General features: G+C 60.1%; 2 protein-coding genes across 2 annotated transcripts in view; one reads left to right on the top strand and one right to left on the bottom strand.

Moving 5' to 3' along the window:
* SLC5A10 (solute carrier family 5 member 10) overlaps positions 1 to 16,022 on the top strand; it is a 55,445-nt gene that overhangs the window by 17,070 nt on the left and 22,353 nt on the right. The gene's annotated exons all lie outside the window — the stretch shown is intronic.
* Positions 1 to 16,022, bottom strand: part of FAM83G (family with sequence similarity 83 member G) — a 28,981-nt gene that overhangs the window by 6,373 nt on the left and 6,586 nt on the right. Inside the window, exons 2-4 of the mRNA XM_040245835.1 lie at positions 9,268 to 9,435; positions 2,016 to 2,140; positions 116 to 1,361 (exon numbers count right to left, since the gene is read on the bottom strand). Coding sequence (XP_040101769.1) covers positions 116 to 1,361; positions 2,016 to 2,140; positions 9,268 to 9,435 — 1,539 coding nt within the window. The remainder of the gene's footprint in view (positions 1 to 115; positions 1,362 to 2,015; positions 2,141 to 9,267; positions 9,436 to 16,022) is intronic.

Consider the following 16,022-nt stretch of genomic DNA (forward strand, 5'->3'; position numbering starts at 1 on the left):
GTTGCTACCACCCTCCCACTGTAAGATTCCCCCATAACCCAGAGAGCCATCAGTACCATGGATGCCCGGCAGGATGCTCAGTCCTGGGGGTGGGGCTCCCAGAAGCCCGACCCACCTGTGCCTCCTGGTCCACAGGGCGTGCGGCCTGCATTCTCCTCTGGGTGCCCGCCTCTTCTCTCTCCTGACCCTGGGCCCATGAGGAGCCACCCAGGGCTCCGCCAAAGGTCCCACGGGTCATATGGGGGGCGCTCAGCTGTCGGCGGGGGGGCTGGGCCGACCCGTTGGCGACCTGCTCTGAGTGACGCCTCCGGAGACAGGCCGAGCGATCCGTCACCTCGAAATACTCATCTGACACGGAGGAGGAGGCCAGTGAGGCCCGCCGGGGGCCAGGGCCATGGTCGGAGCTGCCCGAGAGGCTGTCCTGGTCACTCAGGGTCACGTAGTCATCATCATCTTCCTCCTCCTCCCCATCCAGCCCGTTGGGGACCACCTGCCCCCCACCATCAGGGTCATCCGGGGTCACAGGTAGTTGCCGCTGAAGCATGGCGTGGCCTGGGCCAGCCGTCCTGGGCAGCCCGTGGTCCATCCCATTGTGGGGTGATTCCTCCTCTGGAGACTCCAGGGCCCAGCCAGCACCACCACCCTCCTGGGCGAGCAGGTCTGCCACTGGGACTGTCCGGGGCTTGGGCACAGGCGGCTGTGGCTGGGCGTCCCCCTGGGGGAGGCTGTTCTTGGCAGGGACGCTGTCCGGCAGGGCGCTGGACTGGAGGGCGGGGCCGGGGTCCTGGCTCTGCCTCCACAGCTGAGTCCCCGCCTGGGATGTGTCTCGGATCTTGATACGGTTCATCTGACTGGGCTGAGGGTTCCAGATGTTGGGGTCGATGATGTTGATGTATCCCAGGATGTCGCTGCCAGGCTCGGGATCGGGCTCCACCCATGTGGGCAGGTAGTCGAACATGTTGGCCCGCTCCAGGTTGAGCAGCCCTGGGTGCACGGGCAGGGGAGGCTCGGAGAGGTCTCCTGGGCGCTCAGCGAGGGCCGCGCCCCTCACCCCCGGAGGCTTTGTAGTGTCCTGCTTCTCGGACGATGACTTGGCAATCTCGTCGGCGCTCTTGGCCTTGACCAATGCGTACTTGGGGTTGACGAGCTTCTTGGCCACGGTGCCCGAGGGCACCAGCGGGACCGAGGGCGGCAGCACAATGGGCTCGGGCTCAGGCTCCTTCTCCATGGGGATGTCCTTGAGGCAGACACTATGCGACATGAGGTACAGCTCCTGGAACTGCCGGTCAAACATCTCCACCACCTGGCCCGAGAGCACAGAGATCACGTTCCGATCCGTCCTGGCGGCCGACCACGTGAAGCTGCAACACAGAGACCTGGTCAGGTGTGGGGTCTGGGCCCTGGATGAGGGAGTCCTCCCCCGCCCCGGTGCACCCAGAGGCCAGTGTCCATCAGAATGCAGCCACAGAAGGGTTTCAGGAGAAGGGAGCAGAGGCAGAGGAGGGGGCTGGAGCCCCAGGGTCAGGCCTGGTGTGGGACCTCAGGCAGTCCCATGCACCAAGCCCCTCCTGGAGGTACAGCCTGGACAGGGTGTGTTGTCCAGCACAGTGACTTGTGCCACCATCAGTATCTGCTCGCCCACCTTGTGTGGCTGTGGGCACCTCCCAGCTCCCTGTCCCTGCTTGATGGAGCCAGTAGAGCTGGGCCCCGCCAGCCTCATTCTGCCCCCACCTTTGAGAAGCTCTTAGAGTGACCGCCCTGTGAGCCCGGCCCACACTCCACCTCCAGGCTGCTGACACCTCAAGGCTGGAACAACAGTCTGGCGGAGGAAAGTGTCATTCTGCCTGCTTCTGAGACGGCCAGGTGGTGTGCGGGCGGGCCCAGTGCCACTTACAGCTCAGCAGTTTGGGGACCAGTGAACCAGAATAACCGGGGTATCACAGGCAGGATTAAGGGCAGAAACCAGCTGGGAACTGGAGCCGCCTCTCCCCCAGCCCCCAGAAAGCCTGAGTCACCTGTAAGAGCCACAGATGGCCCGGTCGCCATCCACGAACATGAACTTCTGGGCCAGGGCGCCCTTGAACTTGGTGGCCGACCGCGTGAAGAACTCGGTTCCTCCACTGCTCCGCACCCTGAGATTCTGGGTTGGAGACAGGAGACGGAATTACACGACCCAGCACTGAGCACCCTACCTGGGCCTGGGGAGGGATCCAGGCGAGCGTGGACAGGAAGGATAAGACAGAGGGAGGGCCTAAAGAAAGGGGTAGTGCATGCATGGATCCTGGCCAAGGTGGGTAGGGGAGGTGGGTCCAGCCTGGGGAATGCTACTGCAGGTCTCCAGCAGGAGGGGGAGGTGGACACGTTTCAAGAAGGTCCAGCGGATGGCTGGGGGCTGTGTAGTGGGGTATGGGGCTGCCCTGAGGGACCTGGGTCCTGCACTCAGGCAGATCTGTGGCCTTCCCAGCATGGGTGCCCACCGTGCCCACCACCGCACCCCACCCCCGTCTCCCCCTCACCACGGTGTCCCTGTCCCTTGAGCCCTGGAGCCAAGGATCCTGGCAACCTCCCCCTCTTCCTGCAGAGCCAACCCCCTACCTGGTTCCCAGGGTGGTTCAGGAAATGGCCATACCCCCCCTTGCTGGGCTGGCACAGTCAGCTCAGGAGCCAGCCAGAGAGGTCCCAAGACACCACGGAGGGGGAGCCAAGACCCAGAGGGAGTAGAGGGTCTCCCAGGCGTCAGAGGCAGACCAGGTCCAGCCCAGCCCCCTGTCAAGGCTAGATTCCTCCTGCCTTTCTCTGGGCGTCAGAGCCCTCCCTCTCTGCAAGTCTGTGGATATGCCGGGATCTGGGGACAGGCTCCCCTCTCGTCAGGAGAGCTTCCTGTTTGGAAGGGGGAGCAGGCATGAAAGCCCAGTGGTGGGGAGACCCCAGGGTGGGCAGGGCAGGCCTGGCTGAGACCTGGGGGTTGAGAGGACAACTGAGGGCACCCTGACGTGAAACCTCAGGGCAAGAGGCAGACGGGCTCAGGGGGTGCAAGCATCACCCAGCTCCCACTCTGGAGGACTGAGCTCAGGAACTCCATTTTTAACACAAGCCCCAGGGAACCTGAGCCTGAAATCCTCTGCGTGCCCCGGTGGGGGGCCCCTGTTCACACCGGGGGTGCTGGCCTGTCACGCCTTCTGCGACACCCCCATCTGTTGCCCTTGCCCAGTGACAGCTTACGAAGTCATTCACTGATCCCTGCCGAGGTCCCCAGCCCACAAAGGGGTGACCGTGACGACAACCCCATACTGGAGAGAGGGGAGCAGGCGGATGATGACCCCGGCTGTAGGCAGCCTCCCGGGAAGGCTGGCGTCCAGGCTGATGTGTGACAGATGAGGAGGAGCTAGTTAGGGTGGGCAGAGGGGGAGGCACCCCAGACTCAGGATGACAAAGCTCTGGCTGAGAACCGGGAGGACTCTGGGGGAGAAGGGTGAGCTACGGAGCCTGCAGAGTGGGGCCAGCCAGGTGAAAGACCCTATGGGGCAGTAGAGAGCCACAGAGGAATGAGAGTAGGGAACAAGGCAGGGGGGCGGGGGGGTGTCCCTCCCGGAAGAATGCATGCATTCACAGGGCGCAGAGGCTGACAGCTGCGGGGGCAGGGTTCTGTGCCTGAGGGAGGTGGGCCTGAGTCCAGCTGCACAAAAGAACTGGAGGCTGTCTCCACTCCGGCCCTCGGCCCTGGGTACTCCATGTCTGTCCCTTCTGTGACGGGTCGCAGACCCCCCGCCTGGGGAGCCCCAGGGTAGGACCCGCAGAGGTTGAGGGGCAGGTTCCAGGGATGCCCACCTGGCCGTGCGGCCCAGCCCAGAAGGCAGAGAAACCTCTGCTCCCAGGCTGGTTTCCCCTACTGCCTGTCTGCATACAGCCAGCTCAGCAGGAAGCTGGCCGTGGCCCAGGACAATTAGTGCCCGTGACTTTGTACCAAACACGAAACAGGCTCAGGGACCAGAAGTCTGAACAAAGCTCCTGGAGGCGGTGTGAGGCCTTCCCCTGTCGCCTGTTCCTGACCGCAGCCCTGCTCCACAGCTTCTGTGGGTTCCTGGCCCAGAGCTTGGCACACTCAGGCCGCAGCTTCTCCTCAGCCTTCAAGGACTGAGGACTTGAAGGACTCCCCTCCCAGCCAGGACTCCCCTCCCACCAGCGTCTGCCCCCACCCTCACCAAAGCTTGCCCCATGAAGGGCTCAGAAGGTCACCACCTACAGCTCAGAGTGACTCAATCCGTGGGGGAGGCAGGCCTCAGCTTCGCCCAATGCTTTGTATGACTCTAAGTGATTCTCTGACCCTCTCTTGGCCTTAGTTTCCCTGACTGCATGATGGGGGCCTGGCCTACCACTCCAGGCCTGTCCAGCCCTGGGGCCCAGCAGCAGGCAGGGGCTTGTGGTGGCTCCCCCCATGGCAGCGCCTGGCTGTTTGGTCCTGGGTGGGGGTGGGTCCGGTCCCATCCTGTGGGGCCGGGCCCAGATGAGGTAACGTCTCAGGAGCCAGGGCTCGGGCGAGCAGAAGTGGAGGATCCACAAAGCCGCATTGTCTCTGAGCCTGGGATGCCCCCAGCAGAGCACACAGCAGGCGGGGGACACAAATGGGTTGCCCTGGCCCTGGGTGATCCCCGGATCCTCGGGAGCCTATTTCCTGATACATGCGGGGGCAGTGATGGGCCAGAAGAGGAAGATGGCTGGGCAGAGCTTCATCCACTCCCAGGGTGCCACCGCCCCAAGGGTGGATGGACGGGGCAGGGTGTGCTGGGCACGAGGGCTCCACGGAGTCTCCTGTGTACACATGGGGCTGGTGGAAGGCGGGGGGACCAGCCCAGACCCCCCTCCCTGAGCAAGTGGGTCACTCTTGAGCTCTGGTCAAACACAGCCCAAGTCCTGGTGCAAAGGGATGCAAGCTGGCCTCCCCCTGCCTCAGTGTTCTCAGCTGTGAAATGCGCCTGTCCACCCCCTGCTGCTGTGAAGATTGAGTGCATAGCGGGAGGGGCTAGGTGCTCAGCGGCTGCTCCCTAAACTGGAGGGGACAAGGGGAGCTGTGCCATGCAGCGCAATGGGAGTGGCATCTCTCTTCTCTCTCCCTTCCACTCAGAAAGAAGAAGCAGGAGGGACACAGAGGAGTGGAAAACATCTGGAACGGTGTGGACTCGGGCCCAGGGAGGCAGGGATGCTTGTCCATACAGAAGGGTCACGTGGCTCAGGGAGCAGACTGATTTGCCCAAGGCCTCCCAGAGGACAGGGTCCAGCCCCCAGGGACTGAGGACAGCCCGCACCTGCACCCTGCGGCTTTCACCCTCCAGGCCCTGCTGGCACTTTTTGGGTTGGAGGAGGCATGGGGAGGTCCAGAGACCACCCTGAGCAGGCCTGATGGGTGACAGCAAGTTCAGGCCAGGTTGGGGACAGACAGCTGTGTCCAGGTGCCTTCTTCTAAAAGGTCTGTTTTATGGGGCATGGGGAACCAATATTCCCCCTGGCATCCCCCAGAATAGTGAAGCTGGGATGGGACACAACCTTGGGGGCAGGGGACAGAGCAGGGGCTGGGTGCTCCTGGCTCCTCCCTGGGGCCAAGCCGATTGGCTTCGTGACATTCTAGGCCAGGCAGCTCTCTGTTGGGGGCTGTCCTGTGATCGCTGAGCAGCATCTCTGGCTGCCACCTGCAAGATGCAGGTACCACAGCCTGAGAGGGGCAGGCTGGGCCACACTCTGGGTCATGGCCAGCAAAAAGTGCCCTGAGTCCCCTGCAGAGCCAGGCCAGGGTCTAAGAAAGCAGGTCAGGAGAAGGGGAGGCCCAAGTACCAGAAGCGGGTGGGGACCAGCCTGTCCAGGAGGAGCTGGAATCCGTACATCTTCACCCGGCACCTTCCCATGGCCACCCTGCCTGGGGTTCCTTTGTTCCTCAGAAATGGGTCTAGCCTTCGCCCAGGCGGCTGCTGGTTTTTCCAGTTCAGCTGCACAAAGCCAGCTAGCTTTTCCAAGCAGCCAGGCATCTAATAGCTCTGGTGCCATCCTAAGTGGTGACCTCGAGGCCTGGCTCCCTGGCCTGGGCACCCCTCAGCACCCAGAGTCACCCTAGATGTCCCCAGCCCTGGGCATGGGGTCAGAGGCTGGGGTTGTCTTCTCGAGGCCTGTTCCCATGTGTAGTGTGGGCACTTGTGCCCATGTCCCTTGTGCCTGGGGGAGTCAGGGCCCAGCTGAGCAGGTGGGCGGGGGTCTGGGGACACCTGGGAGCCTCAGGCCAGGGAGGCGCTGGCCCAACCCTCCCACCTCCCGGGAGTGGGCTGAGTCCAAGCAATACTGCAGCTGTTTTCAGACTGTGTTGTGTCAGCTCAGGGGTTCAGCTAGGGGGCTGCCCTGAGAGCTAGACGTGAGGGGTCACCAGCCAGACCACAGCTCAGAGGGGCGCTGGGAGCCCCATGGCACTCACACCAGAGCTGGGGCCATGGCTGCCCCAACTGCAGACGGGACAGAAGGAAGTTCAGGACCCCGTGCCCTGCCCCCACAGGCCTACCTAACTCTTCATGGAAGCCCTGCCAAATAAGTGACAATATTCCCAATTTTCACACCAAAAGGCTGAGGCCCAGAGACCTCAGTGTCTCTGCCCAAGGTTATAGTGCTAGAGGGCAGAGCTGTGGCCCAGGCCTGGCTCCTGGCGTTGCCCTCAGACTGGTGCCCAGCATCGCCATGGTCGTGAGTATGACCCTAGCAGGGACAACCTGCACCCTGGGTCCCATGACCTGAGGGCAGGTCACTGCAGAGCTGGGCAGGAGTGGCGGGCCCGAGGGCGGGCCCCGGGATTACCGGCAAAGGAAGTGCTCCTGGGACAGGTCTGGGCACAGCCAGCCTGCAGGCAGGGAGGCAGGCTCTCGACAAGGTGACACTTGGCCAGGGCTGGGCCCACAGGAGCCTCTGGCTACCTGCCCGGGCTGGGAGGGGGCGGGCTCAGAGGCGAGAATGAGGTGGCCAGGGTCACACATTCCTTCCAGTGAAAATACCCGGTCGACCCACAGTGTTTAGCTCCTGAGTGTGTCATCCTGTGGACCCACCACCTTCTGCAGAGCAGGGAGGGGTGAGAGGGGCAGGCTGGGCTCTGCTCTGGGCTGGAGCCTCATTCCCAGCCTCCTGCCCTCGGCCCAGGGCCGGGGGTCTGTAACTCCTGTTGCTGCCGCAGCCATGTGCTTACCCGTCGCTCAGAGCACCTTCAGAGCCATCATTCATCTGCTTTCACCCTCAAACCACCCAACAAGGCATCCTGGTGGCCACGGAGCCCTGGAGGCTCCAGAAGGTGGGCCTCACACCAGGAGGTTGGCAGCTGCATGGCCAATACCAGGGTGACCCCTGCCAGGTGCAGCCTCAGTCCAGGACACTGGGCACCAAGGGTGTATGGCCCCGTCTGCACCGACCTCCCATCACTGGCTTTTAAGTTCAGCTCCAACTTGGTGAAATGACTCTGGGCAAGTCACAGGCTCCCTCTGGCCTCAGTTTCCCTGAGCGTCCTGGGAAGCCTGGTCTAGATGGCCTGCCTCACTTGCCCACTTCTGGGAGCTCTGGACACTTCCAGGAACCTGCATCTAGAGTTTCCCTGCTGAAAGAGCAGGGGCACTAGAGCCTCTGCACAGACTAGCCTCCTCCCTGTTTCTTCATCTGTACGTGGAGGGAGGTACTCAGAGGGTAGACAGCTGTGATGTGTTCAGGGTCCCTGCTGGGCACGGGGCAGGGGTGCAGCAAGAGGGAGCTGGTTGGCCTCTGAGCACAGGAGTGGGCCAGACGAGAGCCCTGAGGCTTTGTGATCTGCTGCCCACAGGACAAGGCCCTTGCGGTCACCTTTCAGAAGCCACCTCCTCCACACTCTGGACCTCCCAGCCTGAGCTGTCCACCCCGGGAATTGGCACTCGGTGCTAATTACACGGCAGGCAGCACAGCAGGCCAACCCACCAGCAAGACCACATAAAAATATCCCAACAACCAGAGACTCGCACTGCCCGGAGAGCTCACACCCACTTGAAAGGACTCAGCTGGGACAGGGGTCACTGGACAAAGCCGACTAATTATGGGTGCTGGAGCCCAGCCCCTTGTTAAGCGGGCTGGCATTGCCCATGGCATTCTGACCCATCGGAAGCTATTCTCAGCCAGAGGGCTTGTGCTGGCCCTGCGCCTACGCCTTGCTCACTGGCAGGGGTGACACCTGGCAGTGCCCACATCCCTGATCAGTAACGTGGAACGGCTACCCCTCCTGCCGGCTGCCAAGAGGGGGGCCTAGTAACCATATCAAGGGCCCAGGACAAGGGATGTGACAGGATCCGCTGTCATTGGTCTATACCCTGGGGAGTGAGCTGCACACAGGTGCCAAGCAATGGCTCCCTCCACCCCCAAAGTGTTCATCGCGAAGTGATGTCTGACTCTTGTGACCCCATGGACTATAACCTGCCAGGCTCCTCTGTCCATGAGATTCTCCAGGGAAAAATACTGGAGTGGGTTGCCATTCCCTTCTCCAGGGGATCTTCCTGACCCAGGGATTGAACCCGGGTGTCCCACATTGCAGGCAAATTCTTTACCGTCTGAATCACCAGGAAGGCCTCAAGTAAGGCACCAGATGCCAGGATGTCTGAGCAGAAGAGCCCGGCCACACGGGCCATCGACCACTCCATTGGACCACTGAGATCCTGGAGCCCAGAGAGGGGAGGTCACGTGCTCCAGGCCACACTCAGCAAAGCAGTGCTGGGAACCCAGGCCCAACCTGAGAATTCCACCTCCATCTCCGGTGTCACTCCCTGGAAGGCCCTTTCTATTCCACTGGCTCCTCAAGTCTGTTTCAACTCTGCAGCCTCCAAGGGAGCCCTCCCTGACCTCAACCCAAGGAAGCTTCCTCTGTTGGGTCCTAAAGACTATGGGTGGATGTGATGTGGAGACAGACTTGGGCTTAGGACTTCCTGAGTTGAAGTTCTCCAGCTGGCGTGTGAGCTGCCAGAGCCAAGAGGTGAGCACCCTGTCACTGGAGGTGAGCAAGCAGAGACAGACAACCACTGCGGCATGGGCTGCTTTGAGACACTGGTGAAGGAGCACCTCACGTGGGCTTTGACACCTGGTGGCAGGTAGTGTCCTGTCCCCAGGGCACTGAAGCAGAGACCATGTGACCACTTGGTGGGCGGCCCTAGACACAGAACTCTACATGCTCGGCCCCAACCCACATGGCAGCTACTCCAAGAATTTGTCAATGAACTGAAAGACCGGCCAGCTCACCTTGAGGTGCCCCAGGTGCATGCGGGCCCGCTCACACATGTGCAGGAAGTACTTGACATTGCTCTCGTCCACAATGATGTACACGGCCACTTTCCTTTTGAAGCCAGCGTCCAACAGGTCCTTGAAGATGTCCACGTCGGTGAACATGTCCATGACCACAGCAATCACCTGTGAACAGGAAGGGAGACCGTCAGGCCACGCAGCCAGGAGGACAGGTGCCTCCATGCCCACCACCCTCTCTCACACCTGCCCACTCTGGCTCTGCTTCCTGCGGCCTTGGCTCTCCTGGCCCTGAGGCTGCAGGCGTAGGACCGACACTCAGGGTGCAAGATGCCCAGTGGGTGGCACAGGCTGGACTCTCTGGACAGCAGGGGATGGAGGCAGGCCCAGTCCACAGGTCTGCCTTTTCCAGAACACAAGACTGCAGAAAACCAAGCCCAGTGACTGGGAGGTGAGGAATGTGGAGGGAAGGGGAAGGTGCTGAGGAGCCCAGAGGAGCTAACTCAAGACCCCGCAGTGGGAAGGGGGCAAGTTCTGGAGTTCAAGCCCTGGCCACCCCCACAAAACTGGGTGGCCCTCCCTGCTCCCAGGGCTCAGAGCTCAGTCCTGTTTCCCTTCCTGGGCTGCTTTCCCAAGGCGGGCAGGCCACGCCATGCCTTCCGCCCGCCACTTCAGGAAGCTGAGATGAGCCAGACGTGTCAGCACCAGGGAGGAAGGCGGGGGCTGCGGCCGCTCACCGGTCATTGGTCCCTGGACAGGCTCCCTCGCCGCCACCTCTCCAGTCTGGTTTGGACAGAGTCCAGAGTGCATGTGCTCTTCCTGTCCTCTGACTACATCTGTGCCACAGCAGCAGACCTCAGCCTCGGGACTGGCTCTGGGTAGGACCGAGAGGTCAGAGTGCACCCAGCCCAGTCCAGCTGAGACACGCCCAGGCCTGGCATGCAGGGGCCCTGGCAGTGCAGGGCCAGGGAGTGAGGTGGTCAGCAGGTGCCGGGCCTGGCAGGGCTCAGTGGTCAGCAGGCTCTGGCACTCAGTCTCTCTCCTTTGCCCTCCCCGCCCCACTGGGCAGCAAGGGGAACACAGCAGACCAGGGACCAGTGCTGCTGAGCCCTCCCACCTGCTAAGGCCAGTGCCACGGCTCCATCCTGGGTCTGAGAGCCCCTGGAAGAGTCTCCCATCGAAAGGCGGGCAGGGTTGTGCACTGGGCCGCACAGTGAGCTGGGCACAGACAGGCTCAAAGCAAGCAGGCCCAGGGGAGCCAGAGTTCCCCCACCCCTGCTAGGAGGGTGACCTGGCAGGTGGCCCAGGGCCTGCTGGAGACATGCCCGCACACTCCTGTGAGCTCACACGGCCCCTGCAGGCCCAGCGGGGCTCCTCCCGGGCCCCGGGCCCCTGCTGACGCTGGTCACACATCTGCACCAGAGCCAGTACTTCTGGGGGCCCCTCCCTGCCCTGCCCTCTCTCAACAGACACGCACCCTCCTCACATGGGCCCAGCCAGGGCTCCTGGGGGACCACAACTTGCCATCTGAGTCCCTCAGGGGTATTTCAGGCAAGCCCGGGGAGCAGAAATAGTCTGTGCAGGGCTGAGGGGCCACAGGGCAGTGGTAGCACCAGCTGAGGGACATGCTCTCTGACCCCAAATAGGCTGGGGTCTTGAGAGGAAGTGAGCGCCCCGTCCCTGGATGTGTGCAAAGGCTGAGACTGCTTGAGAGGGTGGATGAGAGGACAGATGGGATGCAGCATCAGAGCTGGTGGGCTCAGCACACCCCTGAGCTCCACCAGTCGAGGGTGACGGGACCCAGGGTGGGGTAGGGGTGGCAGCAGGGACCCTCTCGCCTGGACACCACCCACCCCCCGCCCCACGGGGACTCCAGCCCTTCTGCAGGCATGGCTTCACGTGCCAACCTAGGTCCAAGCTCCACCAACCTTCCCAGAAGGGGACGTGCCCTGGGCCCGGGCTGGGGGACATGGCCCAGTAGGACCCACCCCACACGCGCCTTCTCCGTGACCCCCGGGCAGGTAGGTGCCCGGTCTAGGCCACCTGCTGTCGGGCTGGGTTTGCTGGGGCCTGCCTGTCTCCCCAGGGGAGCCCCACGGGGTCCCAGGCATTGGGCTCAGTGCCAGGGGTCAAAGGAGGGCTTGTACAGGTGCCAGCAGAGCTGGAGAGGGGTCTTGGTGCTCGGGAGAGTGGGGTCTGAGGCTTGTCTATGGGGGCCACCACCTTTCTCAGAGGCCTGGAGACCTGAGTGTCTGTCCCTAGGGTCAGAGACTCCAGATGAGAACTCGGGGCCCTGTGCCCCACCCGAAGCAAGTTCTGCCTGACAATCGCTACCTCGTCCAGTCCTCAGACATGCTGCAAGGAGCGGGTCATTGCCCCCGTTCTACAGACGAGGACACTGAGGCACAGAGCCACTCGTTCACTTGCCTAACGACCTGCTCAGGTGGCCTGGCAGGGAGAGAGATGGAGCTCTGGACCCCAGCCTGCCGTCCAGGATGGGTGAGCTGCAGCCTCTCTGGGTCTCAGTTTCCTCATCTGTGAAATGGGGACAATGGTGGGCATGATGCCCAAGGCTGTGCCTGCTGAGCAACCCCAAGTTCCTATGTCTGGGTGTGCCACACAGCCCGTCTGGGCAGGCCGCAGCCTCTCGCTGTGTCCACGGGTTCTGAGAGGCAGCTCTGACCACTGCTGCCCCACCTCCCTCTGCGCCACCAGCTCAGGGCTCCTGCCTCACAGGCTGACTCTCAGCCTGAGGCTTCTGGCACCCCCGCCACTGCTCGTGAGACCCCACCCCCGTGACCACAGAACTCCTCTTGGGGCAGAGGTGCACTGTGGGCAGGGGAGGGCAGGGGAGAAGGGGCAGTGGTGAGGCGACCCGGGGTCTCCACGCCGCTGGAAGACCACGGCCCAGCCTCTGAGCATCTCTCCCCAGAGGCCCAGAAGCCACAGGGGCTCTTACTCCACTGACCCCTCCCTTCACACCCCAGACCTCGCCTCAGCCGTGCCCACGGTCCTCCTGACCAGGCGCCTTCCCCTCCTCCTCCACGCCGGTAACATCTTCCCATCCTTCAAACCCTGACTCAAAGGCTGCCGTGAGCAGGCCCCACGTCTGTTTCTGGAGAAGCCATAGCAACCCACTGAGTGGCACGCCGTTTCACCAAGGCCTGAGCCTGAGACCCAGAACTGCATGGGCAGTTTCCCTCTGTACTGGTCCTGCCTGCCCCCCACTCCAAAACCACAGAGATGCCTGCAGAAGCTTAAGGGGCCAGCAGGGGTCTCTCCCCTCAAAGTGCTCCCCAGAGGAAGGGGAGACAGTCACACCCACCTGCCCTGGAGCCCAGAGGTCACCAGAGACATGATGCACGGCAGGCAAGTCCCCAGCATTCACTGGGCACTTTCACCACCTCGAAAAGCAAGAGGTGGGTCTGGATCTCTGGGTCTGTCACTAAGGCTCAGGTGGACACAGGATGGTAGCAGCGTGGGCTCTAGACTGTCCTCCCAGAGAGCTGTGTGACCTCAGGAAGGGCCTTAGTTTCCTCGTGGGGTGATGGTAGCGCCCACCTGCATATTGGCAGGTGAAGTGAACCAATGCAGGGTCCAGAAGCTGTGCTCAGCAGACGGAACCAACCCCAGCCCTCCAGACCCACAGCACCCTCAGGTGGACAGGCTGGAGATCACTGCCCACCATTTCTGCTTCCTTTTCTGCCAACCGGAGGGCAACCCATAGGAACACTTAGGGCTTGCTGCAGACTGTCCTAAGAGTGGGCTCAGTGCCTTCAAGACCTGGGATTCCACTTCCAGCCACAAGGGAATATCAGAGCTTGCAATTACCCACCTGCCTTAGCAATAAACACCAGGCAGAAAAATCTGTGAAGCCGTGGCCAACAGGCAGCACAGTAAGTGCAGGAACCCTGGGCAGAAGGGAGACAAATGAGGTCAGCGCAGGACTGCCCCAGCCACCTCCAGGTCACAGCAGAGTCCAGGGGGCTCCTGGAGTTGAGGAGATGAAGTTTGCTCAGAGCCTGGAAACCACGATTTCAGGACAGAGGAGAGGACTGCACAGAGCAAATGCCACAGAGTTGACTCTTGAGGATTCAACTGGAGACTGAGATGCACACACATGGGAGGAAACCACCAAGACTGGAACAGAACTGCTGGAAAGAAGCGGCTGGAACTACGGCTGGTGATCACACAGGACCAGGAGTCACTTACGTTCCCCGAACAGAGTACAGGCTCTAAGGACCTGCAAGAGGGTCCCCAGAAGGATGCCACCTACATGATGGGCAAACACGCCCTGGAACCGAAGCCATGAGGTTTTTCTACAAAGGCCAGGTAGTTCTCTTTTCACCTTCATGCATTGGAGAAGGAAATGGCAGCCCAGTCCAGTGTTCTTGCCTGGAGAATCCCAGGGACGGTGGAGCCTGGTGGGCTGCCGTCTATGGGGTCGCACAGAGTTGTACACACCTGAAGCAACTTAGCAGCAGCAGCAGCAGCAGCAAATGTCTCAGGCTTTGCAAGACATGTGTTTCTGACACCCCCTTCAACTCCAAAAATAGACACAGACAACTCATAAACAAATGTATACATCTCCATTCCATTATTTACAAAATCAGGCTGTAAGCCAGATTTGGTCCATTGTTAGCCAACTCCTATAGTAGACTAAATCTGCTTTGCTGCTGCTAAGTCACTTCAGTCCTGTCTGACTCTGTGCAACCCCATACCTAATAAAGCTTAACAGCAAGCCTCAAAGTGTTACATTGTTTCCAAGAACTGTATCCCAAAACAAAGCTCCAAAATGTTTAAAGGAAAAAAAAAAAAAAAAAACAACTCCCACAACATAAAATTTTCAAGTCTAGTATCCAATCAAAAATTACCAGGCATTCAAAGAAACAGGAAAACAATGAGCCTCAAGAGGAAAAAAAAAATCGATCAAAGTGAACCCAAAATGAATACAAATGTTAGAACTGGCAGACAAAGAAGTGTGAACAGTTATAACGTCATCCTATATGCTCAAAAAGTTACTTAGAGACATAGATTTTTTTAAACAAATACCAAATTGAAACTCAAGAGGTGAGTTTCAGCATTTAAGATGAAAAATACAGTGGATGGGACTAATAGAAAATTAGATACTATAGAAGAAAAGATTAGTGAGCCTGAACACTTATCAGTAGAAATTATCCAAAATGACACACACAGAAAAGAAAAGAGAAAAAAAAAAAAAAAACAAGACAGAACAACCAAGGCCAGAGTGTCCGTGAACTTGGACCAACTCCAAAGTCTAGAGTATGTGTAACTGGAGTTTCAGCCGGTGCTGAGGCAGAGGGTGGGGGAGGGAGGATAGAAAAACATTTGAAATAAAAGGCCATAACATTTCCACATTTGATGGAAACCACTGGGCTTCCCTGGTGGCTCAGACAGTAAAGAATCTACCTGCAATGTAGGGACCTGGGTTCGATCCCTGGGTCAGGAAGATCCCCCAGAGAAAGGAATGGTTACCTACTCTAGCTATTCTTGCCTGGAGAATTCCATGGACAGCGGAGCCTGGTGGGCTACAGTCCATGGGGTCGCAAAGAGCCAGACACCACTGATCAACTAACACTTCCACTAGACTTTTCATTTATCCCCAAGTCCAAGAAGTTCAATGAATTCCAAGCAGAGGACACATGAAGAAAACACACCACGACACATCATAATCACATCACTTAACATCAGTGACAAAGAGAAAACCTTAAAAGCAGCCAGAAGGGAAAAGACCATCAGGCAGTGAGGAACAAAGCAGACGTCTCAGAATCATCGCAAACCAGAGGACACGGGAGCAACTGAATGGAGAAACCGTTAATCTGGAATTCCCTACCCAGTGAAAACAGCTCTCAAACCAAAGATGAAATAAGGACTTTTCAGGGACACAAGTGCTGAATTTACTCTGGTTAACCTGCACTGCGGCTGTCACCAGCCCTACACGGGTGGAGGGGCTGAGGCCTGGCCCGGGGGAAGCCAAGGCTGCCCTCGCTCACTGGGGTGTGGAGCACCTGCCCCCAGCCCCGCTCCCACCAGCAGGGTTGGGCAGACCTGGCTGCTGTGCCTCAGTTTCCCACGATGCGACATGGTGCCTCTCCCCTCCATACCCTGATGTTGAAAGGACCTGCAAGGCCTGGGGAGGAGGCCTCCTGGGAGCCCCAGCCTCCCAGGCAAACGGAGAGGAAGTCTGTATACAGGGTGACAATGCCAGCTCAAGCCAGAGCCAGCTTACTGATGCTCGTACCGCTGTCTCTTCCTGGTAGGGGGCAGGGTGAGGGGTGCTGTCACCGTCCCAGGGTTACACAGTTGCCTGGTGACAGAGGCCTCCTGCTCCTGGCTCCTCTCCCAGAAGGGATCCTGCGTCCATTCTAGCTGTGACTCCACCCGCCACCTCCCAGAGCCCACCCTGGGTCCTAGAACAAAGCCCTGGCAATCAGCACTGCCCAGAGAATCACTGCCTGGGCTGCCCAGAGAGTCACTGCCTGGGCTGCCCAGCTCTGCTACACTTTACAGTGTGGGGGGGGGGCGGTGGGGGGTCGGGGAGGGGAGGCTATGGCACAGCGCTTCCCTCCTCAGTCAGGGGGAGTGGACTGGAAGACCTGCGGTCCCTCCCCTCTGACAGTCATCAGCTCTGGCACCTTCCTTCTGCACCATTAAGACAGAAGCCTCATTAAGGCCAATTAAAGGAGATTCAGGCCACCCAAGCGCCAAATGGCTGCAGTGGGCCAGGGTCAGGA

This window comes from Oryx dammah, unplaced genomic scaffold (assembly GCF_014754425.2).
Source record: "Oryx dammah isolate SB20612 unplaced genomic scaffold, SCBI_Odam_1.1 HiC_scaffold_8, whole genome shotgun sequence".
NCBI classification, from domain to species: Eukaryota; Metazoa; Chordata; class Mammalia; order Artiodactyla; family Bovidae; genus Oryx; species Oryx dammah.